Consider the following 26940-nt stretch of genomic DNA (forward strand, 5'->3'; position numbering starts at 1 on the left):
AGACATATTCAGCTAAGTCGAGCAGGTTCTGCACATATTTCTGACGCACATCATGTTGAGGTTTCAGGTTGGTTACACGCCGCAGTCAGATGGGAAACAAACTAGCTCAGAGGAGGAGGGGAGCTGAAATTCCTTGTGAGGAACACAGAGTTTGAAGGATGTTGTGACTGATTATCATCATCAAAAATCTAAGTGGACTACTGAGACAATTCTTAAGATCAATCTTAGTTGTATCTACCACTGTATGTGCAATTTATGGCTTATATTTGACAATTTGCCTGTTATTCATGATTAATTAGTGTTTATTCTAGATGGTAAATTACGAAAGGTAGTCTTCGATGACCCACATAAAGTGGAAACTTTCCTGCTTTAAACTATATAATCTTTTGCTTCATCGTTTTAGTAAAGAATTGAAATTTCACATTTCTTTATTTAATAGTTGATGGGTTCTACTGAGATTATAACAGTGTGAATGTTGGTTAGATAGTTATATAGCATAGGGGACTTGTTAGACAAGAGAGCAGCAATCCTCTGGCTGGATATAATGACTGAAATACATTTGGAATGTGGAGGAACAAATTAACACATCAGACCGCTGCCAAAATTGCAGACATTCACTAGCAAGAAGTGCGAAGTGTGGTTCCACAAAAATGGCACTCTCAACAAGTGGAAACCTTTGCTGTTATGGTACCTCTCATTGATATTTTGTCGTGACGAAATCAAATGTATATAATCAATGATACCCTGCACCACAAGGGGGTCGACTATCTTAGCAAAGCCATTTTCCTGCTTTTTCTGCTTCTCTCCATTTGGTCCTCTCTTCTGTCACTTCTCTGCTGCAGCAATGGACAGATAAATGGGAGATATTTCAACCTGCTCCAACTTGCAAAGATCTTGACACGGCAATTGAGGGCCATAATAACCAGCAGTCTAGTCCTTTCAATATTCCGAAATTGCAGATTTCAATTCAACAGGTGGCAGAGATCTCAGAGTACTTCCCTTGTAAATCTCACATGCGGATTTACACACTTTCTGGTTTAAGTGAGGATTAAAATGCTTCTTGAAGGCCCTAGTGGAAGAGGGTCTACTGCTGATAACCCTTCTCCCTCTTGACTCACTTATCCTCTGACTTGCTGCCTCTACACCATTTCCTTGCTATGCTGCAGCCCAAGGAACTCTACTGGGAGCAAGTCGTGTGCTCAGCCACTTTAGTCATAAGCAGTGCTACTACTTCCTGTAGAATTGACTAACTAGTCACCTTTTCAAAATATCCTGTACTTTCAAAGACACAAAGTGGAACTAGAAGAAATTATTCAATAACTAACGTTAGATGATGATGAATGTTCATCAGACTAGAGGGTTTCTTAATGCAGCTGAATGCTTGTTCATCTACGAGCTTTGAAAAGGTGTTAACTAGAACAATGAGCTCTCTATATCTCTAGTACCTTCACCAAGACAGCATTCAGTGCTGTCAGCCACTGAAATGTCATCCACTGCCCTGAAGCTACCGATGCTATAGAGCCCATTTTACATCCAAAAATCCAATATATAGTATCATTTTATTTCAATGGCACAAGGAATGTCCAAAAGGTTTTCTAATTGAATTTTCAAATTACATTTATATTTAAGTTTTTACAGCAAGTGACATGGGTTAATAAATGAGGGTTCTGCAGCTCCCATGTATTAAGATGTGTTTGGACAAAATGTTCCATTTAAACAGCTGCAATGTCTGGAATTTCATAAACAAAAGATGATGAAAACCTGGCTGCTGGGAGAGCAATTCCTTCATCAATCATCAAGATTTTTAACTTTTTTGGAACCTAAAACTTCTCTTTATGGTGATTTTGAAAGTGCTTTCTTGCAGCTTGGCTCAGCAAATACTTTACTGTTGGGATCTCTGGCATGTTGTGCATTATGAATCATAATATTGCTGAAGGCAGTTACTAAAATATAAAATATACTAGAATGTCTCTTTTGCAATTGTATCTAAGCAGTAAAGATATTCTAATTACAGTTTAAGAGTGATTTAGGAAGACTAGTAACATTTTAAAAATAGTAGAAGGCAGCATAATGACATATTATATAAATCTGAATTAGCACCATCTGTGAGGATTAGCAACACTTAGAATTGAGCGGACAATTAATGCAACCACTTTAAATATTTTTGCCAATAGTGCAGAAAGAACTGTGTAAGAAAGAAGTACAGATACAGACAGCATCATTGTCTGCATTCACAATGTTGAACCTTGGGGCTTGTCTATTAAACATGGCCAGGAAAGGAATGGTAGAATGGCTCCTCTCCGTTTTCACCTCTCAGTTCACCAACCAGCCAGTTACAGAATGTGGTTACAGTAAAAGTAAAATTCTGTGGATGCTGGAAATCTGAAGCAAACACAGAGAATGTTGACTCTCATTCCAAGTTCATAGTTTACAGTTGTTAGATGAAATTGTCAGTGGATCCCTCTCCTTAACCCATTGTCCAAAGCGATTGGGTTTAACAATTTATTTTAAAATTGTTCATGGCATGTGGATGTTGTTGGTGAGGACAGCATTTACTGCCCATCCCTAACTGACCACAAATGGGTGATGGTGAGTTGATTACGTCAGGCTGTCTAATTCAGAGACAGGGCCATTCACACTTGTTTAAATTGATTATTCTGCTGGTCTACTTCCCAATAGCAAAACAGCTGTCTGATAGCTTTGTAACTTGCAAGATTAAATTATGTAAACGTTTGGCCATTTTAAGAACCAATAAGGTCAGTTAAGAATGTTGCTGTTGGTCCTTTCGTAAAAGGAAACATCTTCTGGGTTTAGCCCACTCAATAAATAAAGCCATTTTTGACATAAAACATAGTCTTATACAAGTGCGCTATAGAAATAAATCTGAATTTATTTTGACTGGCTTTAATGAATACTTGGTACAGACTTGATGGGACAAAGGGCCTCTTTCTGCACTGTATGAATTCTATGATTCTATAAAGGAAAGTGCATTCTGTGTTTGGATGTCCTGTATTGGACATGCAGTAAGATACTTCTCAGGAACCAATGTAAAAGAAACACAATGAAAATTGGTACTTCTCTGAAGCATTGACAGAAATGAGCCAAACAATTGCCCAGCAAACAAACTGTTTATTATTAAATCAAGATGTCTGAGGCAAAATGATTTATAAGTTTGAATCCAATTGATATGCCATTATAATTGCCATTGCTCTCAATTCCATAATCACATTATAATAGCAATAACAAACTTAGAATTTGCCAGCAATGAAACATGCAAAAGCAATAATGTGAGTTCACAAAACCTTTTCATTTGTCCACAGCTACTGCAATTTCTTTTTACACTCACCATTAATACTCAGGCATAAACTATGATCATTTAGCTCAGGTGCTTGAAAAATGTGGTGTTATAGAATCGTGTGTCATATGTCTTAGTCTTCAGTAAAGGAAATTCTTACCTAATACAGACATTTATAAAAGAGCTTCATTAAATTTATTTGAGAATATTATGTAACACAAGCAGGTCTATTCCAGCAGCTAGTTTCCACATAGTCCTTTTTATCATGAATGTAAGGTTATGCTTTTACCTGCTAAACATTGCTTTCTATGTTATTTTCAATGATTGCTTATGTTCTACTTGAGAAGTAAAGGTTATATTATAGACCAGACCAAACCTCAAATCATATTAAGAAGATCGCCTACACGCTAACTTTTCTTATTTTAAAGGTAAGTGTAAGGCATTGTATTCCACTGTATCTAGAAAGCAACAACACCCCCAGATTCTATGGACTACCTAAAGTGCACAAACCAGACATCCCACTCAGACCCATAGAATCACTACCAGGGACACCATTACACAAACTGGCTAAAGAACTACAGCAGAAACTGAAACACCTGATCTGCAGATCCAGACACTCTATACAATCAACACAGGAATTCTTTGACATCATCTGAAATATACACATAGACAAGGAAGAAACCATGGGCTCATTCGATGTAATGGCACTGTTCACCTCTATCGACAAAATCCTAGCCAGAGAAACAATAGCCAACCTGCTGGACTTACAGAACAGACAAAAGGACATTGAACCTATCAACAAAGATGGCATACTCAAACTACTGGACTTGTGCCTCACAACACACTTCACATTCAACAACTAAATATATGGACAAATCAACGGCACACCCATGGGGTCACCCATCTCTGGACTCATAGCAGAAGCAGTAATGCAAAGATTAGAACAAACAGTCTTACCGCAAATTCAACCCAAACTCTGGGTCAGATATGTGGATGACACCTTTGTAATCATTAAAAACACAGAAATAGAGAACACACACGGGATCATCAACTCCACACTTACAGGAATCCGATTCACTAGAGAGGAAGAAAAGGACAACCAACTCCCATTCCTAGCCGTGATGGTACAGAGAAGACCGAACGGAGAATTCACCACAAAGGTATACAGGAAAGCCACACACACAGACCAAGTCCTAAACTACGAAAGCAACCACCCCAACACACACAAAAGAAGTTGCATCAAGACACTATTCAAAAGGGCCACAACACACTGCAGTACACCAGAACTGCAAAAAGAGGAAGAAGAACACCTATACAATGTATCGCCAAAAACGGATACCCGCGCAATTTCATCAACAGATGCCTAAGGGAAAGACAACGGAATGAGGATATGCCACAACCCAAAGGACTAGCCACACCACCATACATCAAGAGCATTTCCGAACTGACAGCCAGACTACAGCGACCACTAGGACTCATAACAGCACACAAACCAACAGCCACTCTCAGACAACTCACCAGAACGAAGGACCCAATACCCAGCATGAGCAAAACCAATGTAGTATACAAAATCCCTTGCAAGGACTGCACAAAACACCACATAGGCCAAACAGGAAGACAGCTAACGATCCGCATCCACGAACACCAACTAGCCACGAAACGACACGACCAGCTATCCTTAGTAGCCACAAACGCAGATGACAAGCAACATGAATTCGACTGGGACAACTCTACTATTATAGGGGACAAGCCAAACAGAGAACAGCCAGGGAATTCCTAGAGGCATGGCACTCATCCACAGATTCAATCAATAAGCACATCGACCTGGACCCAATATACCGACCACTGCAGCGGACAGCTGGAACTGGCAACTGGAAGTGGCAGATTCAAATCACTACAAATGCCGGAGGAAAGATCACAGAAGCGCTTCACAGGAGGCTCCCAAGCACTGAGGATGTCACCTAGACAGGGGACGAAACGTCTGTAACACAAATTCCCAGCTCGGCGAACAGAACCACAACAATCCTTGTGTGTTTCTCTTGTTCTAGGATAGATGTGTTGTCCCAGTCGAAGTGGTGTCCTTCCTTATCTGTATGTAAGGATACTAGTGAGAGGGGGTCATGTCGTTTTGTGGCTCGTTGATGTTTATATATCCTGGTGGCTAGTTTTCTGCCTGTTTGTCCAGTATAGTGTTTGTTACAGTTCTTGCAAGGTACTTTGTAAATGACATTAGCTTTGCTTGTTGTCTGTATAGGGTCTTTCAAGTTCATATGCTGCTGTTTTAGTGTATTGGTGGGTTTGTGGGCGACCATGATGCCAAGGGGTCTGAGTAATCTGGCAGTCATTTCTGAGATGCCTTTGATGTATGGGAGAGTGGCTAGGGTTTCTGGCGCGTTTTGTCTGTTTGTTTGGGTTTGTTGCTGAGACATCAGCGGACTGTGTTCATTGGGTACCCATTCTTTTTGAATACACTGTATAGGTGATTTTCCTCTGCTCTGTGTAGTTTCTCTGCACTGCTGTGTGTTGGCCCTTTGAAGTAATGTTCTGATGCAGCTTTGTTTGTGGATGTTGGGGTGATTGCTTCTGTAGTTCAATATTTGGCTCGTATGTGTTTTTTTCATGTAGACGCTGGTTTGAAGTTGCCCATTGTTCGCTCTACTGTGACATCTAGGAATGGCAGCTTGTTGTTGTTTTCCTCCTCTTTAGTGAATTTTATGCTAGTAAGGGTATTATTGATGATCTTGAAGGTTTCCTCTAATTTGTTTCATTTAGTGATGCCAAAGGTGTCATCACAAAAAGAATGGGTACTCAATGAACATAATCCGCTGATTTCTCAGCAACAAATTCAAATAAACAGACAAACATGTCCAGAAACCCTAGCCACACTCCCTTATACCAAAGGCATCTCGGAAATGACTGCCAGACTACTCAGACCCCTTGGCATCATGGTAGCCAACCCACCAACACACTAAAACTGCAGCTAATGAACTTGAAAGACCCTATACAGACAACAAGCAAAGCTAACGTCATTTACAAAATACCGTATAAGAACTGTAACAAACAATACATTGGACAAACGGGCAGAAAACTACCCACCAGGATACATGAACATCAACTAGCCACAAAACGACATGACCCTCTCTCACTAGTATCCTGACATACAGATAAGGAAGGACACCACATCCATCCTAGGATGAGCCAAACAGAGACACGCACGGGAATTCCTAGAGGCATGGCATTCCAACCGGAACTCTATCAACAAACACAGAGTTTGACCCCATCTACCACCTCCGAGAAAACGAACAGGAAATGACATCACCAACCCAAAGAAATCCAACATATAAATAGAAAACAGGAATCATGAATAGTGCTTCGCCCGGAGACCTACTGAAGATGTTACCTAGTAGGGTGACGAATCGTCTGGAAGTGAACCTTCCAGCTCAGCAAGCAAACCTACATCCACTACTACTAAATAACTGTTCCAATATAGTAACATGCCATAAACACATCCTTGGCAAAGCCAAATTCAGTAATATAGATCGTCTCACATGCAATTCTAGCAGCAGGTAGAGAACCCAGCTTTTAGCTGGAAGAGACAGGAATAAGATCTTCCACATCTAGCTTCAAGACTCCAGCAACTGCTGAAAGCTAAAACTAAAAATCCTGGTTCTGTGGGAGCTTGACCCCACCCATTCATGCGGCTTCTATTGTTCTAACTTAAACAAAAATCCAAGGCCTTACAAGCTACTTACTTTAGTGGCTTTGAGCAAACCACTCTCTACTTCTCTGCTTCCCCGTATCCTGATAAAGTGCTTCTGCCCAAAACATCGATTTTCTTGCTCCTAGGATGCTGTCTGAACTGCTGTGCTTTTCCACTATTCTTGACGCTAATCTCCAGCATCTGCAGTACCCACTACAGCCCACTGTCAACCTCTGCCTCAATCTTTCTTCATTAAAAAAAAGGACAAAATACATCTCCTACAGCCATAGGATTATCACAATCGACTAATCCATCCTATAAAGTCTAGGGATCCTGTGACCCAGGTTCAAAGCCTAGCTGCTTCAGAGGTGTTTAATAACATTTGTCGTGGCCTCTGTAGATGGCTATTTGATCACTTCGAGCCTGACCTGCCGTTCAATATGATCTACTCCTTACTCTGCGCCCGGTTTCTCCCCATATCCTGTTAACTACAGGGGCTGAATCCAATTCTTTCATGAAAACATTCAATGCTTTGGCCCCAATCACATTCTGTCACAGAGGATTATATAGGCTTGCCACTCTCTGGGTGAAGACATTTTTCCTCATCTTAATCCAAAATGGCAGTGGTTTGAAGGAACATACACTGCCCCAAGATTTCATTGTTTTAGTGTCCCAATGCCACCCCAACCGTAAATGTGAAAATGAGCATTTTTACTTTCACAAACTATGAAACACACTCTCTACAACAACAAGCGGTGTTTTCCCATTTTCACACTCCAGTTAAAAATGGAGACATTGGAAAAGGAAAATGCATGGCCTGTCAAGGTATGAAAGTCTGCCAATAGGCATTCAACTGTGTTAGGACCATGGAAGATAGAAGCAGGTGGCTCTCAGCAGTCTGAGGTTCTGCCCCACAATTACGCACAGATAAACTTATTTGCTTTTCAGGCCTAGTGTTTAGAATCTTTTCAATTTTCCTCCTACTAATAGGCAAGAGAATAATCCCTCTTAACCTCCAAACTTCCCCAACTGACCTTTAAATGAAGAGCTTAAAAGCTTGTTTCCAATATTTTACTGCATAAATCTTGTACATCAATCAACTAGAAATACAATCTGTGCTTTAATTTTATGTGAGTTAGCAAGTAGTTAGACTATCTATTGCTAATGCTTCAGTTGGAAAGGTCAACAGAGGCATTAATGAGGGCAGCGAGTTGCCTACCCTCAGTCAATACAAGGTCCAAATCCCAATCTCCATTAAAACTGACCTCTTTGTCACAGTCATCTGTATATTTTTCAGCTCTTTTGTTCTGTAAAGTTTGACTCTACTGAGCTAATCTTAATAGCAGCATTTTAACATAAATTACACAATAACATGAGAAATAGGACTACAAGTTAACCATTGACCTTATAGCCTACTCAGCCATTCAATAAGATCATCACATATCGGCTTGTATTTCCAAATCCATATTCCTCTCTCCCCCTGGTAATCCTGGACTGTTTAGGAAAGTAAGTATTACCACTGCTGACACAATGGCTTCGAAGCTTCACAGCACCAGAGGCCTGGGTTCAATTCCAGTTTTGAGGGACTGTCTGTGGAGTTTGCACATTCTCTCATGTCATGTGCTCTGGTTTCCTTCTACAGTCCAAAGATGTGCAGGTTAGGCGGATTGGCCACGCTAAATTGTTCACAGTATTCAGGGATGTGCAGGCTAAACGGATTAACCATGGGAAGTGCACAGTTACAGGGATAGAGTAGGGGGTGGGTTTGGGTGGAATGCTGTTCAGAGGGTTGGCATGGGCTTGAGAGGCTGAATAGCTTGCTTCCACACTGTAGGGATTCTATGATGATTCTAGGATCTCTATCCTGAGAGGGCGAACCCAATTCTAAAACAGTGGCCCCCTGGTTCTGGACTCACCCAGAAAAAGAAATATCCTTTCCATGTACGCCTTGCACAGTGGCGCAATATTAACATTGGTCTCCTGTGTTGTATTTCTGATCACATTGTTTTTCACTGATACTGTATTACCAAAGAACAAACTCTACAGATCACTCTTGAAAAGTCATTTTAGCACCTGGGGACAACTAGAGTACAGAATTTATTTTTGTTTCTCATTAGTTCTAAAACTGATCTGTAACTAGCAATTTCCTCAAATTAAGCAACATGCTGTATATATTTTTGAATTTCCATATGGGATATTCTGGTCAGTCCTGTGATTTGCTTATGGATGTGACATGTTTCCAAAATGCACCATAATCTGCCTAATGTCTTGGTATTCAATAGTCTAATGTACACATCATAACGCAGAACCTTATTGTGAACACTGACAATGTTAATGTGCCCTAAGCTGACACATGAATTCTCTTCTCTGAATAGTAGTCTGGAAATTTAGATACTGATTTCAAGTAATAAACCATTTTTTTCCCAATAGGTACATGGATAAGCATCACAATTTAAAACTGTGAAACGTATATGACTTTAGACATTAAGAGCTGGAAAAGCACAGCAGGTCAGGCAGCATCTGAGGAGCAGGAGAATCGGCATTTCAGGCAAAAGCCCTTCATCAGGAATATCTCCTGCTCCTCAGATGATGCCTGACTGGCTGTGCTTTTCCTGCACCTCACTCTTGACTCTGATCTCTAGCATCTGCAGTCCTCACTTTCTTCTATTATTTTAGGCACTTTGATATGTAAAATAACAATGATCACGACTTTCACTGAACTTCTAAGCAGATGCTCATTATTGCAAACTCATTTTAGTTTGCAGACCTGGGTGGCCTGGCACCAACTTTTAAAAACTGCCAGCTGCAATTCACTGACTGCTCTAACTGACAGCTCTGGTCTGGGAAATGGATAGGGAAGTTTCAACATAGTGGGCACTTGGCTTTACAGACAGATAACATGTTACATCCTACAAAACATGTAAGCACATCAAGAAGCCAACTCCAATCAGTTATTTCTGCATTTAACTCCAACTGTCTGCACATAATCCCCTCAGGAAAGGTGTGCTGTGAATGATATTAACATGCGTTTTGCAATTCAATAGTGGGTCTACAACTTTCCTAGGCTCCCTATATAGGGGAACCTCGATTATCCGTATGACACGGGCGAGCATAATTGCATTCGGATAATCGATTATTTGGTTAATCAATTAAACGCCTTTCCTCTGGGGCTCGAGTTTTTAAAGTCTGCTCTCCGTTCAGGAGACTGCAGCAGCACACAGCACGCGAGGACCTCCCCCTCCCATGTCCAACACCGCCCCCTCACTTCCAACACCGCCCCCCTGCCTCCAACCCTACCCCCAACCCCCTATATACCCGGCCCCCTCTCAGGGACAGCCGAAACGACACCAACAAGACTGCTGCTGCTGCCTTGTGGGGTAAGTCTCCAAATAGCGTGCGCACACACACACGCAGCCACAGCTACACAAACAACATTTTACTGCAACTTTTTGACAGGTTCCACCTTTCCCCTGTACAGGACAATGTTGGAGAGATTATCTGGGGAAGGAGGGGGTTTAGGGTACATCCCTCTGTAGAACTCCAGGGAAAGTGTGGAGAGAGAGAGAGAGAGAGAGAGAGAGAGAGCAGATAGTCAGTCATTTAGAGACAGTGCCTGTTTAATCACTGTAAACAAAAGACGCGATCACTGTTGGAAACACGTCTTTGATGTAATGTTTCCATTGGTACCTCGAGATCTTCTTCAGATAATCTGTTTTTCGGATAATTGAGGTTCCCCTGCAATTTGCTAGAGAACACAAGGCAATGCATGTGATGCAGCCGTTCAATGATTTTCTAAGATTAAACAACTTTCAGCATGAAATCCAGGAACACAGCACCACAGCTGCGTGACAAAACTCCATGTATGTTTATTTTTCATCTGCAGGATTTATACTCCTACCACCAAAATGTTGAATTTCCCTACTGACCCTTATGGTTCTCAGCTGTACATTCAGGGAGGCATTACTAAAACAAGATGAATTTTGAATATGTGGACCATTGTTTCCTCTTTTTTGTTTTGAGTGTGTCAACTTGTAAGTTGTGTCCCCTTGTAAGTTTTTCATGTGACTGTGCAGTAATTAAGAGAGCCAATTTGTGCAGGGGATTTTCCAATTACTGTTCAGATCTGTGGCTTACAGAAGACACTAGTTCAGACGTTATTTTAAATTCCTTCTTTTGTGGTGCCAATTACAAAAACATCAAATTGCATGCTTGGAGCATTGTCTTAGATACAGGAGTTACATCTCTTTGTTATTGTCATCAGACTCTCAAACCATTTGGTCTGGGAACCCAAAAAAGGTTTGGTAATGTAGTGGTCAGGTTAAAACATCATTGACAAGCTTGTTCGACTGACATCAGGGTTTCCCACAGGCTACCAAAATCTCCCCTCCTGTCCCACCGCATGGTGAAACTCAAATGCAGCCTGAAGTCTTTGACAACAAAGATGTATTCAGCTCTTCCAGGTGGTCTCAATAACTGGCAAAGTCATAACCCCAAGTTGTATCATCCTTTGAAGTGAGATCAGAATTTGTGAACTGGACTTTTACAGCGAGTTTCTGTGCCATGGTAGGCTAACCAGTTAGAATGTTATTAGCAAGGTGCCCTACAGGTGTTTTTGTGGAACAATATGAACACTGTTATTAATAGCATGCAAAATTTAGAATTGTGGATGACAATATCCCAAACCATTTAATTCTTTAGACTGTCATTGTGTAGATTGTACATGTCCAGAAAAGACAAACTTCAGGTTATCTATTTTTAATCAATGGCCTTCGACCGACAAGATAACTTTAGGTTAAATTTTGACTATGGGCTAGATTTGGCTAGGTGTGAAGCTGCAAGACCTAGAAACCCACCAGTTCAAAGTGTCCAGCTATCTGCTGAGCATGGGAACCCTCCAAGGCTGTGTACTCAGTCCACTGCTGTTCACCCTGCTGACACACGACTGTGCAATGATGCACAGCTAGAATCATATCATTAAGTTCGCTGATGACACGACTGTAGAGGGTCTCATTAGCAAGAATGACAAGTCAGCAAACAGAGAGGTGGTGCAGTGGCTAATTGACTGGTGCAGAGTCAACAATTGTCTCTGAACGTGTATAAAATGAAAGAGATGATTGTTAACGTCTGGAGGGCATGGAGCCACCACTCTACACTGGACATTGACAGCTCCCCTGTGGAGATTGTGAAGAGCACCAAATGACCAAATTTCTAGGCATCCACCTGGCAGAGAATCTCACCTGGACCCTCAACACCAGTTCCATAGCCAAGAAAACCCAGCAGAGCCTCTACTTTCTGAGTAGGTTGAGGAAAACCCACCTTCCACCCCCACTCTCACCACATTCTACAGAAGGTTCTTTGAGAGTACCCTGAGCTGGTGCATTGTCTTGGATCATAAAACCCTACAACTGATAGTGAGGACAGCCGAGAGGATCATCAGGGTCTCTCTTCCTTCCATTACAGACATTTACACCACACACTACATCCGAAAAGCTAAGAGCGTTGTGGAAGACCCGACATACCCCTCACTTAAACTCTCCTTCCTGCCATCTGGCAGAAGATACCGGAGCATTCAGTCTCTCACAGCCAGACTGTGCAACAGTTTCTTCTCCTGGGTTATCAGGCTCCTTAACACTGTATGATCAGACTCTATTCCATCTGAAACTCTTTACATGACTTTGAATTGCTGAAAGAACAATGTTTTAATAATTATCATTATTTTATTAAACTGTAATTGTACATCACTGTGCCTATTGTCTTGACATGTCAGGAATTATTGTGCTGTCTTGCGTGATTTGCACTTCTCATGCACTTTGTGCTGCCTTGCATATAATCAAATAGTTTTGTGCTGTCTATGTAGCACCTTGGTCCTAGAGGAATGCTGTCTTTTTTTTACTGTATCAGTTGTAAATCATAGTAATGACAAATAAAGCTACTCTTGACTTGACTCTTCAGAATCAAAATCAGAATCCCTACAGTATGGAAACAGGCCCTTCAGCCCAACAAGTCCACACCGACTCTCCGAAGAGTAACCCACCCAGACCCATTCCCCTACCCTATATTTACCCCTGACCAATCCACTTAATCCACATATCCCTGAACACTATGGGCAATTTAGCATGGCCAATTCACCTAACCTGCACATCTTTGGACTGTGGGAGGAAACTGGAGCATCTGGAGGAAACCCACGCAGACACGGGGAGAAAGTGCAAACTCCACACAGGCAGTCACCCAAGGCTGAAATCAAATCCAGGTCCCTGGCACCGTGAGGCAGCAGTGCAACCCATCAAGGACTCTTGATCTACTCAACAGAGTAAATTAAACTTTGGAATGGCCATTTCTCAGCTACTCCAGAGCAAGTAACAAACCTGGTGAATTCTAACTGTCCACATGCTCAGCTTCCTTTGAGTGGGTACAGATGAAGCCATTTCCATTGTGTAACCCTGGCAGTCAACCACTTATAGCTGCTGATTGCAGAATACAATTATAGTACATTTTTTTAAAAACTCAATGCTAGGAAGAAAATTCTAGTTTTCCACAAATATATCAACATCCCTGTTATCATTCCAGTACATGCAACAACCTTGATTCACTTCCTCCCCAATATATTTTGTGGATTGATAAGAAACATTTATTTGTATTAAAAATACTCAAAACTTGCTTAGTGAAGCCTGCACATCTTATTGCAACATAAATTTACAGTGCTTCAATATATGTGAGCCCAGTAATTAATTTGAGCATTTTGTTTTGTTAATACTCTATTTCTTAATGCTGCTCATTTGTTGTCAGTACTGTTGGCCCAACAGCAATGAGAAATCAAAACTTCAGGGACTGTCTGGCCTCCCCAATTAACTTCATAAATCAATGTTGAGGGCAAAATATTGATCAAACAAAGTGAGGTTGTGAGCTGACAATTGTAATGAAGAAACCTTTGAGCATATCAATCAATTTTGTAGTTAATATGGTAAAACCCTAAATATCAAATTCTTTTTAACTATAAATATGTAAGGTCTGCAAAACTTTATGCCAAAGTACGTGGAATAAAGCTATTACTGTACAATTCCCACCCAGACACAGCCACCTGCATTACATGTGAATGCCCTTCAGTTCTAAGGGCTTGTCTGCATATGTTTAGTCCATTGATAGAGCTAAAGTACAAAAGGAAGGCATGTGAACCTCAATTTTCCAATAAATCCACCAACACTTCATTAAAAACTGAACTATAGAGATAGGAGTTACTGGCTTCATAACAAAACATCCCAACTTAATTATAAAGGGTATATAGCTTAAACAATCCATACAAATCAGCCGCTTTATGTTTTTGTGATGCATATTAACATTCTTACCCGATTCTTGGAGATATCGATAAACCAGGAAGTTTACTTCATCACTAGTTATGCTCATCTTAGCCCCACCTCAAATTATGAGGTTTATCAGCACTGAAGTCTATGCCCTGTTGGATAAGAACAAAAACAAAATGCTAATTTAGTTATTTCTCAAAGGTTTAGGTGACAATTAACTCCACTGATTATAAAATATAACAGGTTCAAACAATTATATTGACTTATGTTCATTCTTTACCCAAAGACTTTTGAATATTATAGGATATCAGAAAAAGATATTTTGTTTTGCTTTGGAAACCAAAGAGGCGATCATAAACATAGGGGCAGCTTTTCAAGTTCCTAGGCATGAGTGCATTTCATCACCACATGGCAGTAAATATACAAATTTTGTATTTGATAGTTTACAACTAAGTGACCTTGAAGAAATGTAATAGTCAACTGTGCATGTTAGAACTGCAGTTGTATGTAGGACAGACTGATCGGGCTGGCAATAGCTTTTCCTTGAAAGGTATTAGTGACCCAATTTACAAGCAAGTTTGAAGCTTTTAAGTTCACCTTTCCGTTGCGAACCCTCTGATTTAGTGAATTCAACTTGATAGTTTACCATGGTGAAATCTGAATGCTGGTACTTTGGGTTGTTGGTTCAGTATCATAAGGAACATTAAGTCCCAAGTTAAAAAAAAACAGCATGTATCCACCAGCTTCACCAAAGTTCTGATGTGGAGGTGCTGGTGTTGGACAGGTCAAAAATCACACAACATCAGGTTACAGTCCAACAGGTTTATCTGAAATCCCAAGCTGGCAGAGCAAGGCTCCCTCATCAGGTGCAGTGCGAGAGGGCACACGATGCAGGGTACTCTACTGGTTGTGCTTGTCATCTGAGGATTGCAGTAGAGTGCCCATGGATAACCTCACGATGCTGCACGTCTCTAGCTTCCACCCTAAACATCCCCTGTGGACACGCTTTATCTGGGCTGATGAGGAGGAACACAACAGACACCTGAAGGCGTTGAAGGATGCCCACATAAGAACAGGATATGATGCTCAACTCATCGAGGGCCAGTTCTGATGTGCCACCAGTGAAAATCTGCAATGACCGCCTCTGACGACAGGCATAGGGAACAACTGATAGAGTACCCTTCAGTACCCAGAATTTCCCTGGAGCAGAGAAACTATGAAAATTCTTTGTGGCCTTCAACATATCATCGATGACTATGAGCACCTCATCAAGGTCTTCCGTATGCCTCCACTTCTTGTCTTCAAACAACCACCAAACCTTAGACAGACCATCGTTCGCAGCAAACTACCCAGCCTTCAGGATTACAACGATCACAACACCACAGCAGCCTGCCATGGCAACCTCTGCAAGACATGTCAGATCATCGATATGGATACTACCACCATGTGAGAACACCACTCACCACATACTTGGCAGATGTTCGTGTGACTTAGCCAATGTTGTCTACCTCATATGCTGCCAGCGAGGATGTCTCAATGCTTGGTATATTGGTGAGACCATGCAGACACTACAAAGATGAATGGGTGGATAGCACACAACCATCCCCAGATAGGCATGTCCCCTGCCTGTCAGGGAACACTTCAGTAATCAAGGGCATTCAGCCTCCGATTTGTGGACAAGTGTCTTCCAAGGTGGACTGCAAGATCCGCAGAATTGCTGAGCAGAGACTGATATCTAAGTTCCACATCCATGAAGACAGACTCAACTGTTCATGTCGCAATACAGGTGGCCCCATCATACTGTTCTATACCTGTAAAATCTTCCTTACTGTCCTGTTTTAACAGTCATGATTTGGAGATGCCAGTGTTGGACTGGGGTGTACAAAGTTAAAAATCACACAACACCAGGTTATAGTCCAACAGGTTTAATTGGAAGCACACTAGCTTTCGGAGCAATGCTCCTTCATCAGGTGATAATGGAGGGCTCAATCCTAACACAGAATTTATAGCAAAAATTTAGTGTGATGTAACTGAAATTATACATTGAAAAACTGATTGTCTGTTAAGCCTTTCATCTGTTAGAATACAATGATAGTTTCACTTCTTTCATGGGTAAATCACAAAACCTTTTTTTAAAAAAGTTGCATTCTCGGGTTACCTGTTAACAATGGTGATAGCTAGACAATATGTTGAAGGTGTTGGCCCCCTGTGTTCTCTGTCTATGCCATGATGTTTAGGTTGACTCTAATCTAAAAAGTGAGATAACCTGTTGGATTATAACCTGGTGTTGTGTGATTTTTAACTCTGTTTTAACAGCATCACCTTGATAAATTGTTATAACCTCTCTACCTTAATTAGTTTCTACAGTTTTGGAATATTTATTACACACACACACGCAAACACACTCTCAAACGCATGCACATACATATATATAAATCTATAGGGGGTGAATCATTTCATCTGAGATGTTTGTTTATTTGCAGATATATTCTATTTTATTCAAAAAACACAACTTGTAGTCACAATCAGTCAATGTGGTATTTTATAAATTCCTGCTTTCAGATCAAGAAGAGCCTGATTTAAAACTCGGAGACAGATTCTGAACAAAGCCTCACACCCACAATTTAGTGCCTGACCTGAGATGTCAACCTTTTGTATCTCTGCCTGATTGAAGTTCGGAAAGTTAGGCAGACATTGATAAAATCTTTAATTATCTGGGGGCAATGACTTGAAATAGATTCTGAATTTTTATCTTAAATCAATTGAAATGGTGGCTCAATGGTTAGCACTGCTGCCTCAAGTGCCAGGGAACCATGTTCAATTCCAGCCTCGGGCGTCTTTCTGTGCAGAGTTTGCATATTTTCCCTGTCTGCGTGGGTTTCCTCCGGGTGCTCCAGTTTGGTCCCTCAATCCAAAGATGTGTAGGTTAGGTGCATTAGGGATAAATCTAGAGGAATATGGTAGGGTTATGGGTCTGGGTGGGTTACTCTTCAGAGTGTTGGTGTGGATTTGTTGGGCCAAACGGAGGGATCTCTACACTGGAGGGATTCTATGAAACTTGCATCTCCTTTCTAACAGAGTTCTCCAGCACCATTTTAGGTTTGTTCATTCTACTTACGCCAAAGCCCACGTTTGATTGTTCAGTCATGGAATTCTCATATCACCATTTCTTCATCCTTACCTTCAAACTGTTCAGGTATCTTGTGTGCTGTTACATGATTCTTGTATCTTTGAAAACTTTCATTTGAAAAGGTAAGGATCAAGTGAGTAACATTTCCACTTGAAATTCATGACAATTATGGGCAGCAGTAACCTCTAGACAATACAGTAAATTCTTTAATGCAAACTTGGTCACATACTAAAGAACAAGTATATGCAACAGGTGTTACTCCTGCACCCAGGTTGACAGGGTTGTTAAGAAGGCATACAGTGTTTTAGCTTTTATTAATAGAGGGGCTGAGTTCCGGAACCATGAGGTTATGCTACAGCTTACAAAACTCTGATGAGCCTGCACTTGGAGTATTGTGTACAGTTCTGGCCACCGCATTATAAGGAGGATGTGGAAGCTTTGGAAAGGGTGCAAAGGAGATTTACTAGGATGTTGCCTTGTATGGAGGGAAGTTCTTACAAGGAAAGGCTGAGCAACTTGAGGCTGCTTTCGTTGGAAAGAAGAAGGTTGAGAGGTGACTTAATAGAGACATATAAGATAATCAGAGGGTTAGATAGGGTGGACATGGAGAGCCTTTTTCCAAGTATGGTGACGGTGAGCACGAGGGGGCATAGCTTTCAGTTGAGGGGTGGTAGATATAGGACAGATGTCAGAGGTAGTTTCCTTACTCAGAGAGTAGTAAGGGTATGGAATGCTTTGCCTGTAACGGTAGTAGATTCGCCAACTTTAAGTACATTTAAGTTGTCATTGGACAAGCATATGGACGTACATGGAATAGTGTGGGTTAGATGGGCTTCAGATTGGTATGACAAGTCGGTGCAACATCGAGGGCCGAAGGGCCTGTACTGTGCTGTAATGCTCTATGTTCTATTAATCTTAAATGCTTATATTCACACAGTTTTGAGCTGTACAATGCCATCTTTAAAACTTGCTTGCACTACAACAAGGAAGTCACTTCTTAATGTAGCTTAATTACTCCAGAAAAAGTTTCAAACTTCCCCTGTCAACTATAATTATTTAAAACTAAACCAACTCTTATCCTCTCCAACATCACTTTGTTAACAATTTTTCCAAAGAGCAACTATCGTGCCAGTGTATACCATTCACATAATCATGAAAAAAAAGACTGGCTCAGTGCAAGAATGTTTTAGGAATTTCAGCAGTGAAATCAGTCATTATTGGACTTGATGTACAGTATTCCTACACTGTAAACAATACTCCAATGTGCTTTAATGTACCAAAAATAAAACTGATACTCGAAGAATGACTGTAGCTTCTCAGTCACATAAAAAGGCATTCAGTCCCTCTGATCCTTAATCTTGGCTAATCTATGCTTCACCTTCATTTACATTCCATCTTTCCATAAACCATTGTAATATTTTTATTGTCCATCTATAACTGAATTAAGTGGTTGCTGTGAGGTCATTTTAGATACAGTTGGTTTGGAGTTACATATAGGCCAGTGAAGAACTAGGCCAGTGCAATCAAGGCTGGAAGATTTAATTCCTTAAAGGAAGGACATTGGTGAATTGGATGGGTTTTTCCAAAGCTAGCTTCATGGCCACCATTAGTGAGATTATTTTATGTCCCAAGTTTATTAACTGAATTCAAATTCCATCACCTGTAAGGGTAAAATCTGAATCTCTGTCTTCAGGGCATTAGCCAAAGCCTCTAGATTACTAACCCATTGGCATTATTCCACCGTCTCTTCCAGAGACTAACTAAATCTATGGATCTTTTGAGGCTGAAAGGTGCAGATGTTCACTATCCTTCATGTGAAAATTGCTTCCTGAGTTTACTCCTATCTGACCTGGTTCTAAGCTTTAAGATTCCAGACCAGAATAAATCCTTTTTCTACCCTAATGAATGCCTAATTTTATATACCTCAAACAGATTACTTACAAACATTAAGTGTACACAAACCACACTCAAGCAACCTTCATAATTTAACACTACATAATCTCCTCAAACATCAATATATCCTTCCTGAGAAGCAATACCCAAAAGTCTATATCAAATGGGATGTGACCAAGACAATGCACAATTGATTTTTTTTGTATCTATGCACATTGTAACATGTTTACATGGATACCAAAACAACATTCTTTAATCTTCACTGGTCTAGTTTTTCACCATTAAAACATTCAGATTTGTTTTTCCCAGATTCAAAGTGGATGACTTCACACCTTCCAACAATGAAATTGATTTTATAACAGTTCTGCTTCCTTATTTAATCAGTGCCCTTTTGAATAAAATAAAGCTTCTACTCCCATCCACACAACTTACCAATTTAAGCATCATTTGAATATGTTGCTTTTATTCCTTCATCTGTTAGAAATATAGTAATTAAAATAATAAACTGTTGAATAATTATTTTTGAGTCTTGTAGTTTATGGTGGTAACTTCATAAATATTACTTTTGAGAGCATGCTCTGTCATACTCCTTCTATATGCAATTACTTTGCATGAACAGTTTAAACTGCTTTCCTTGGGAGAGATAGCAAGTTTGAATGACAAAAGGTGGGATAAATTATGTGGAAATAAACTACTTGCAGTATTAATAATTCATATTAAAGGGACATGAATATAAAATTAAAAACAAGTAATTTAAAGCAGAGTCTGGGAGAAAGAATTTTTCTTTGAACGGACTACAGAAGTTAGAGATGAAATAAAGATCATACTAACATTTAAGAATGGTTGGGATTCCTCTTCTATTCTTGTTGAATGAAAAGGAAATAAAGGAATTATAAAAATAGGGCAGGCAAATGGTAGCAGAACTACTGTTCCTAAGAAAAACAAAGAAATAATGAAAATGGAGAGGAGTATTTAGCTCCTTGAACCTGTTTCACCATTCAATAATGGTTGATCTGTAAATTAACTAATTGATCTATTTCCATGATGGAATGTTGGACTGGAAACAGTTATGCTGAAAAGTCTATTCCATTCCAAGATGAAATAAACTTCAGGTTTCAAGAAGAGCTAATTAGCATTTCTACCTAGATGCATGAACCACATAATTCACATTGTCATAGGGATGGACACAGGATGAGTTGTTGTAAAAATGAGATTACAAGCTTTCCCAGAATATCAATGCATACCACAGTTGGAGTCTGCTTGGATCCTGAAGTGATGGAATCATGAGAGACCAAAAATAGTTCTATAGTTTGCCATGCAGGAATGTGGAGGGAGCTCATACTTGGATTGGAAGGTCCAAATTTGCAGTGTGTTAAATGAGTCTGGAAAAGTAACCTTGCTTGGGCTGAAAGGAGCGTCTCTGGGCAAAGAAACCCTCACTGTGAAAGACAGTTCTAATATTGCAAGTTACCAGACTCAAAAATGAACAGAAATAATCCCTTGGGAGATAAGAATCATTCTGAATTAATTCCAGTAAAACTGAACGCCTGTGTAATATATACCTGTGAAGGAAGATGCTTTGGTTAGACTGAGGGTACGCAGAGACTTTATAATTCTGTAGTTTGACAGTGTTTAATTAATAGTTTTGATAACTGTGAACATTTTAAAATGTAAAGTTGTGACATATCTTACAGACCAACTGAAAGCTTTTAAACAAAGTGTTTTCTGTATGGACAATGATTTTATTTCAAACTGCTGAATATAATCAACTTCACCATGCATAAAAAAAGTACATTGATCACCCACCCTGAAATAAATGAAAGCTGAAGGATCAAAAATCAAACATTTGAAAAACATTCAACTTGACTCATTATTTTGCAGCTGAAGCAACTGTCACACAGGCCTGCTGGTGGGGTGCATAAATGGCTTCTAACAGTTACAATCAATTTGTTGCTTTCCTTTGGTACTGGTCCTAAATACTCTGCATACTTTACAATCCTAAAAGAAAGGAAACATTATTGTCCAAACCTCAGGCCAATGGAATGCACAAACCCTTTTTACAGCAGTCTAGTTTTCCACATGTGCACTTGCCAGGCCACAATTTTCCCTCATTCATTTTAATGACCAAAAAAGAAATCACAGGAGACAAACATAAATAGCTAACAAAAAATGGCCAGCAGCTGCATTTGTACAAAAAGCTAACTTGACCTGTTGGTTTTAGTATACATGGTGTACAGAATTGTATACCATCAGCGCAGGGTTAGAGTCCCATAAAACACTCCCAGTCAGGTACAATAGGCCTGTAATGAATTTGACAGCCCTGCATTACGTACTGAAACCTACAGATTCTTGGAAGAGAAAAAGCATACTTCTAACCTTGATCACTAGTGAAAGAGCAAGCCATTGTAACAACACAGTTAATGTAATAACCCACGTTCCCAACAAACTATACCTAGTTTCAGTTCCTAACACACAGGAAAACAAACCTCACTGCAGACGTTTTAAGTGTGAATCTTCAGTCAATAAATGAATAACTGATTGTTGCAAACACTATCTACAACCTGCGGTTACTTACATAGTTGAAATTAACCAGGTCAAACATTTTTTTAACAAAATAATTACCAAATAGCAGAGAATTGGGCTAAGAATTTCACTTAAGAAATATTTGTAAAAATTTGAGGTAATAGTTGCAGGTAATGTTCACTGAACTATGCATTCTCATCTGAAGCAGGCAGAATTCTGCATGAGCTAGTTACACTCATACTAATGCTACTAGACATTTTAATTTTACTGTATAATATCATTTCCTGTGTTAACACACACAGATAAGACAAATTAAAAGTTATCCTCTTTCTGCATCTACATTTCTTCCAGTCAGTAAGTGATTATAGGTAGAGATTGTCTTTCCATATAGCCCTCTCTTTTATGATATTTAATTTCCACACTTTCAGTATTTATATTATATTCATAATCTATGTGAATACCAACAGAAACCCAAAGGAGGCCAAATACCATGGCCTCCAGAAGTATGTGCGGGGTTAAAATCCCAACCCCGGGATCTTAGTATGAGGGGTTGCAGAGTTTAAGGAGCTAAGACATAGGCTATGTTGTGAAGGTATTGACCCCCTCCTTGAAGCTGTTCTTGCATTCCTTCAGGTAGCAGGTTATGTTGAGGCATGGGAAACCAAACAGGCTTGGTAGAACAGGTTAAATCAGAGGCTGCCAACCTCATCAAGATATTTGAACTACTAAAATATCGTTGGCAGGGAAGAGGGGTGAATCGGCTATCCACCCCTTGTCTTGCCTCCACTGAAAGCCGCGGTAAGTAGTTTGACATTGTGCATGTCTCCAACTTGCTCTCTTTTCTTTTATTGATATATTTAAAATGTATCCCTTTTTCTTCACTAAGGAGCACGGCAACTGAATTTGAGCTATAGGGAGAGGCTGAACAGGCTGGGGCTGTATTGCCTGGAGTGTCGGAGGCTGAGGGGTGACCTCATAGAGGTTTACAAAATTATGAGCGGCATGGATAGGGTAAATAGGCAAAGTCTTTTCCCTGGGGTCGGGGAGTCCAGAACTAGAGGGCATAGGTTTAGGGAGAGAGGGGAAAGATATAAAAGAGACCTCAGAGGCAACTTTTTCACACAAAAGGTGGTACGGATATGGAATGAGCTGCCAGAGGAAGTGGTAGAGGCTGGCACAATTGCAACATTTAAAAGGCATTTGGATGGGGATATGAATAGGAAGGGTTTGGAGGGATATGGGCCGGGTGCTGGTAGGTGGGACTAGATTGGGTTGGGATATCTGGTCGGCATGGACGGGCGGGACGGAAGGGTTTGTTTCCATGCTGCAAATCTCTATGACTCTGACGATAAATGCAGAGGTCAGCAAGATCTGGGCACAGGCGTAAGCCATCTTGAACAGACTGCAACAAGGGCCGTAACAAGAGTCCATGTGCCGCATTGGGAGTGACCCTACCCCTGTACCGAGAAACCTGGTGGGTTTAAGTCTCACCTATTCCAGGAACGTATAAATACATCTTTGAACAGGTTGATTAGAAGAATATCAGAAATGGGGAGGATTGCGTTTCAGACTGGAGGCCTGTGTGTGTTGAATGCCACAAGGGTGCTGGGTCCCCTGCTTTTTGTCATTTATATAAATGATTTGAATGTGAACATAGGAGGTATAGTTAGTAAGTTTTCAGATGACACCAAAATTGGAGGTGTAGTGGACAGTGAAGAAGGTTACCTCAGAGGACAATGGGATCTTGATCAGATGGGCCAATGGGCTGAGGAGTGGTAGATGGAGTTTAATTTAGATAAATGTGAGGTGCTATATTTGGAAAGGCAAATCAGAGCAGGACCTATGAACTAATGGTGAGGTCCTGGGAAGTGTTGCTGAATAAAGAGACCTGGAGTGCAAGTTCATAGTCCCTTGAAAGTGGATCATAGTTCCTTGAAAGTGGAGTCGCACAGAGATAGAATACTGAAGGTGACGTTTAGTATGTTTTCCTTAGTTGGTCAGAACATTGAGTTATAGGAGTTGGGAGGTCATGTTGCAGCCTTTTAGGGCATTGGTTAGGCTACTTTTGGAATACTGTGTGCAATTCTGGTCTCCCTCCTATAGGAAGGATGTTGTGAAACTTGAAAGGGGTTCAGAAAGGATTTACAAGGATGTTGTTAGGGTTGGAGGATTTGAGATATAGGGAGAGGCTGAATAGGCTGGGACTGTTTTCCCCGAGAGTGTTGGAGGCTGAGGGATGACTTTATAGAGGTTTATAAAATCATGAGGGACATGGAAAGGGTAAATAGACAAGGTCTTTTCCCTGGGTAAAAACAACGACTGTAGATGCTGGAAACCAGGTTCTAGATTAGAGTGGTGCTGGAAAAGCACAGCAGTTCAGGCATCTTCCGAGGAGCAGGAAAATCGACGTGTTGGGCAACAGCCCTTAATCAGGAATAGAGGCAGAGTGCCTGCAGGGTGGAGAGATAAATGAGAGGAGGGTGGGGGTGAGGAGAAAGTAGCATAGAGTACAAGGTACTTTCCCTGCTGTGGGAGAGTCCAGAACTAGAGGGCATAGATTTAGGGTGAGAAGAGAAAAATTTAAAAGGGACATCACGGGCAATGTTTTCATGCAGACGATGAAGCAAATATGGAATGAACTACCAGAGGAAGTGGTGGAGGTTGGTACAATTACAACATTCAAAAGACATCTGGATGGGTACATGAATAGGAAGGGTTTAGAGGGATATGGGTCAAGTGCTGGCAAATGGGACTAGATTAGGATAAGATATCTCATTGGCATGGAAGGGTTGGACTGAAGAGTCAGTTTCAATTTTGTACATATCTATGACTCTTGGACTGTCACATAAACCCAACACATCCATTGTAGTCCTTTCTGGAAGCAAACCCTCAATCTCTACTCAAGCTGGATCTAATACTGCACACTGGATTCTTAATTCCCAGAGGACAACTAGAAATGGATAGTAATTACTGCCTCACCAGCATCAAACACAGGCCAGGAACCAAGTGAAAAAATATACATAGAAAAAAGAATATTTGTCATTATGTCTAAAGCTGCACAAAAGCTCAGTTTTTCATCTACTTTTTCAAATGTAGTGGTTTTACAGAGTTGAAGGATTAATTTGTTTTTGTCTATAATTTGTTCAGACCAGTAAGAACAAAGGGTGGAGGAAATATTAAGATAGATCAATCAAAAAGACAATTGAAAAAGAGAAAGAGTTTTACACCAATTTCATTAGAGAAATCAGGTAGACCTGGAGTTACGGTCAAAGTGGTCCAAGTTTGCATATTCAGCCCAAACAATTGAGGACTCTGATTGACTTTGCCAATTGTTTCATAGTTATATGCAAATCAGTATCCTGTTATGTGGAAAGGAACTGGATGTCATTTTAACAGCCTGCTGAATGGAGCATCTACAGAGGATACATTATTCATTTGAAGCAGACTAGAATGGAATCATCAGACTAGAAGCCATGAAGATATGTGGAAAACCTACACTAGTGGGTTCAGGAGGAGGAAATGAGCTCTGATAAAGCATAGTCACGGTCTTGTTATCTTTTCCAATAACTATTTTGTTAAGTAACACAACACATTAGTAATATCTATAACAAGCTTCAAGGTTTCAGTGGTTGTAAATACATTTTAAGTCACCATCAAAATATGGCACTTTATTATCCACCAATCACTGTTGCTGGGCCAAAATCCTGGAACTTCCTTTTCAACAGTATCATGAGTGTTCCTATATCCCGAGGACTACTGAAGTTCAACAAAGTAGCACACCAGCATCTTCTCCAGAACAATTGATGATGGACAATAAATGCCAACAACATGAACATCCCATTAATGAATGAACAAAAAGTAGGCAATGTTATTTTCACGAAGCATAGAGCAGAACAGTTCTAGTCCCTCAAAAGTGATTGCTACACTTGCCTTTTCAAGTTACTTCTGCATCACTGGGCTTTATTACAGATTGTCAAAAGCGTGTGGTTTAATCACAGGTAGTCCCCAGTTGCAAACGGATTCTTTTCGAGTCTGCAAGTCGATATGAAGGCAAATCAGAATACAATGCAGGACAAAATACAATAAGTAAATTTTACGAAATGTTCATAAGTTGCATCTTTAAAATTACATGCTTGTATGAGATTGTGTTGGTAAGCACAGTCGTTCATAAATCGTGGATCCCCTGTAGTAGGTTGTTACAATTGAGTCCTGTCTTCATAAGCATGTAGCTAACTCAGGTCATATACAATAAATATAATCCACTTCACATAAATGCTATTTGTTAGTGTTGTGGACTTCTAAGGTTATATACAAAGTGAACTGAATAAACCAGTGGTGTGTTTAAAGATTATATATCAAAACGAGCTAATAAAGTGTTAAAGACAACATTCTGAGGAACTAATATACATGCAATTCCCTAATATTGTCAAAAATTATATTACTGACAAGTAAATGTACACTTTATACACAGCACAAAAAACTGTTTAATGGTGTAAATAACTACAAGAAAGAAGAAACAGCAATACAAAGTTTTTGTTTGTGGTATATTTGGTTAATACTAAATGTTGTATTTCCCTTCTCACCACTAAGTTGTCAGTCTTTGCAAATTTCAAGGCAACAAATACTGGTTTATTTAATTGCAAAATGGTTCGTCTGCAATACTTGTGAGGGGAGAAATGATTATTTTAGCATGATACTCTGTTGTGATCATTTAACTCTCACTGATTTTCAGTCTGTCAAGCAACATGTTGACAAAAACAACATCCAATACTATTCTTAGCTCTTTAAGAATCTTTGCAGAGAACTTGGCTTGCCTTCCAAAGCTCTACGTTTCTAGCTCTGTTTCTTCAAAAGAAACTAGATTGCAGACTGTTGCTGAAATACTCCCTGGTTATCAATGTACATTTGAAGTTGAAAGATTTCTCGGAATAATTCAGTAAGATCTTAGGTAAAGAATTCATATCAAGTTGAATTATTTCTCAGTTTAGTCCATTTTATTCCATACGATGTAATTTCAAAAATAAAAGACCTTTCTCATATAATTTTTGCACCAACTAACTTCTAAACTTACAATATTGAGTTGGACTTCTCAAGCTTTAAG

At 40.0% G+C, this 26940-nt stretch overlaps 1 protein-coding gene across 11 annotated transcripts in view; it reads right to left on the reverse strand.

The window, feature by feature from the left end:
* LOC122550838 (F-box-like/WD repeat-containing protein TBL1X) overlaps nucleotides 1-26940 on the reverse strand; it is a 399517-nt gene that overhangs the window by 94700 nt on the left and 277877 nt on the right. For 6 of the 11 annotated variants that reach the window (XM_043692156.2, XM_043692157.2, XM_087988305.1 and 3 more), the window contains 2 exons: nucleotides 25770-25871; nucleotides 14339-14445 (listed from right to left, as the gene is read on the reverse strand). In XM_043692156.2, coding sequence (XP_043548091.1) covers nucleotides 14339-14396 — 58 coding nt within the window. In that variant the 5' untranslated portion in view covers nucleotides 14397-14445; nucleotides 25770-25871. The remainder of the gene's footprint in view (nucleotides 1-14338; nucleotides 14446-25769; nucleotides 25872-26940) is intronic. The other 5 variants (XM_087988307.1, XM_087988306.1, XM_087988309.1 and 2 more) reach the window with 1 other exon arrangement.

Source organism: Chiloscyllium plagiosum, unplaced genomic scaffold, assembly GCF_037043375.1.
Source record: "Chiloscyllium plagiosum isolate Xiang-an unplaced genomic scaffold, Cpla_swu_hap1 HiC_scaffold_6, whole genome shotgun sequence".
NCBI classification, from domain to species: domain Eukaryota; kingdom Metazoa; phylum Chordata; class Chondrichthyes; order Orectolobiformes; family Hemiscylliidae; genus Chiloscyllium; species Chiloscyllium plagiosum.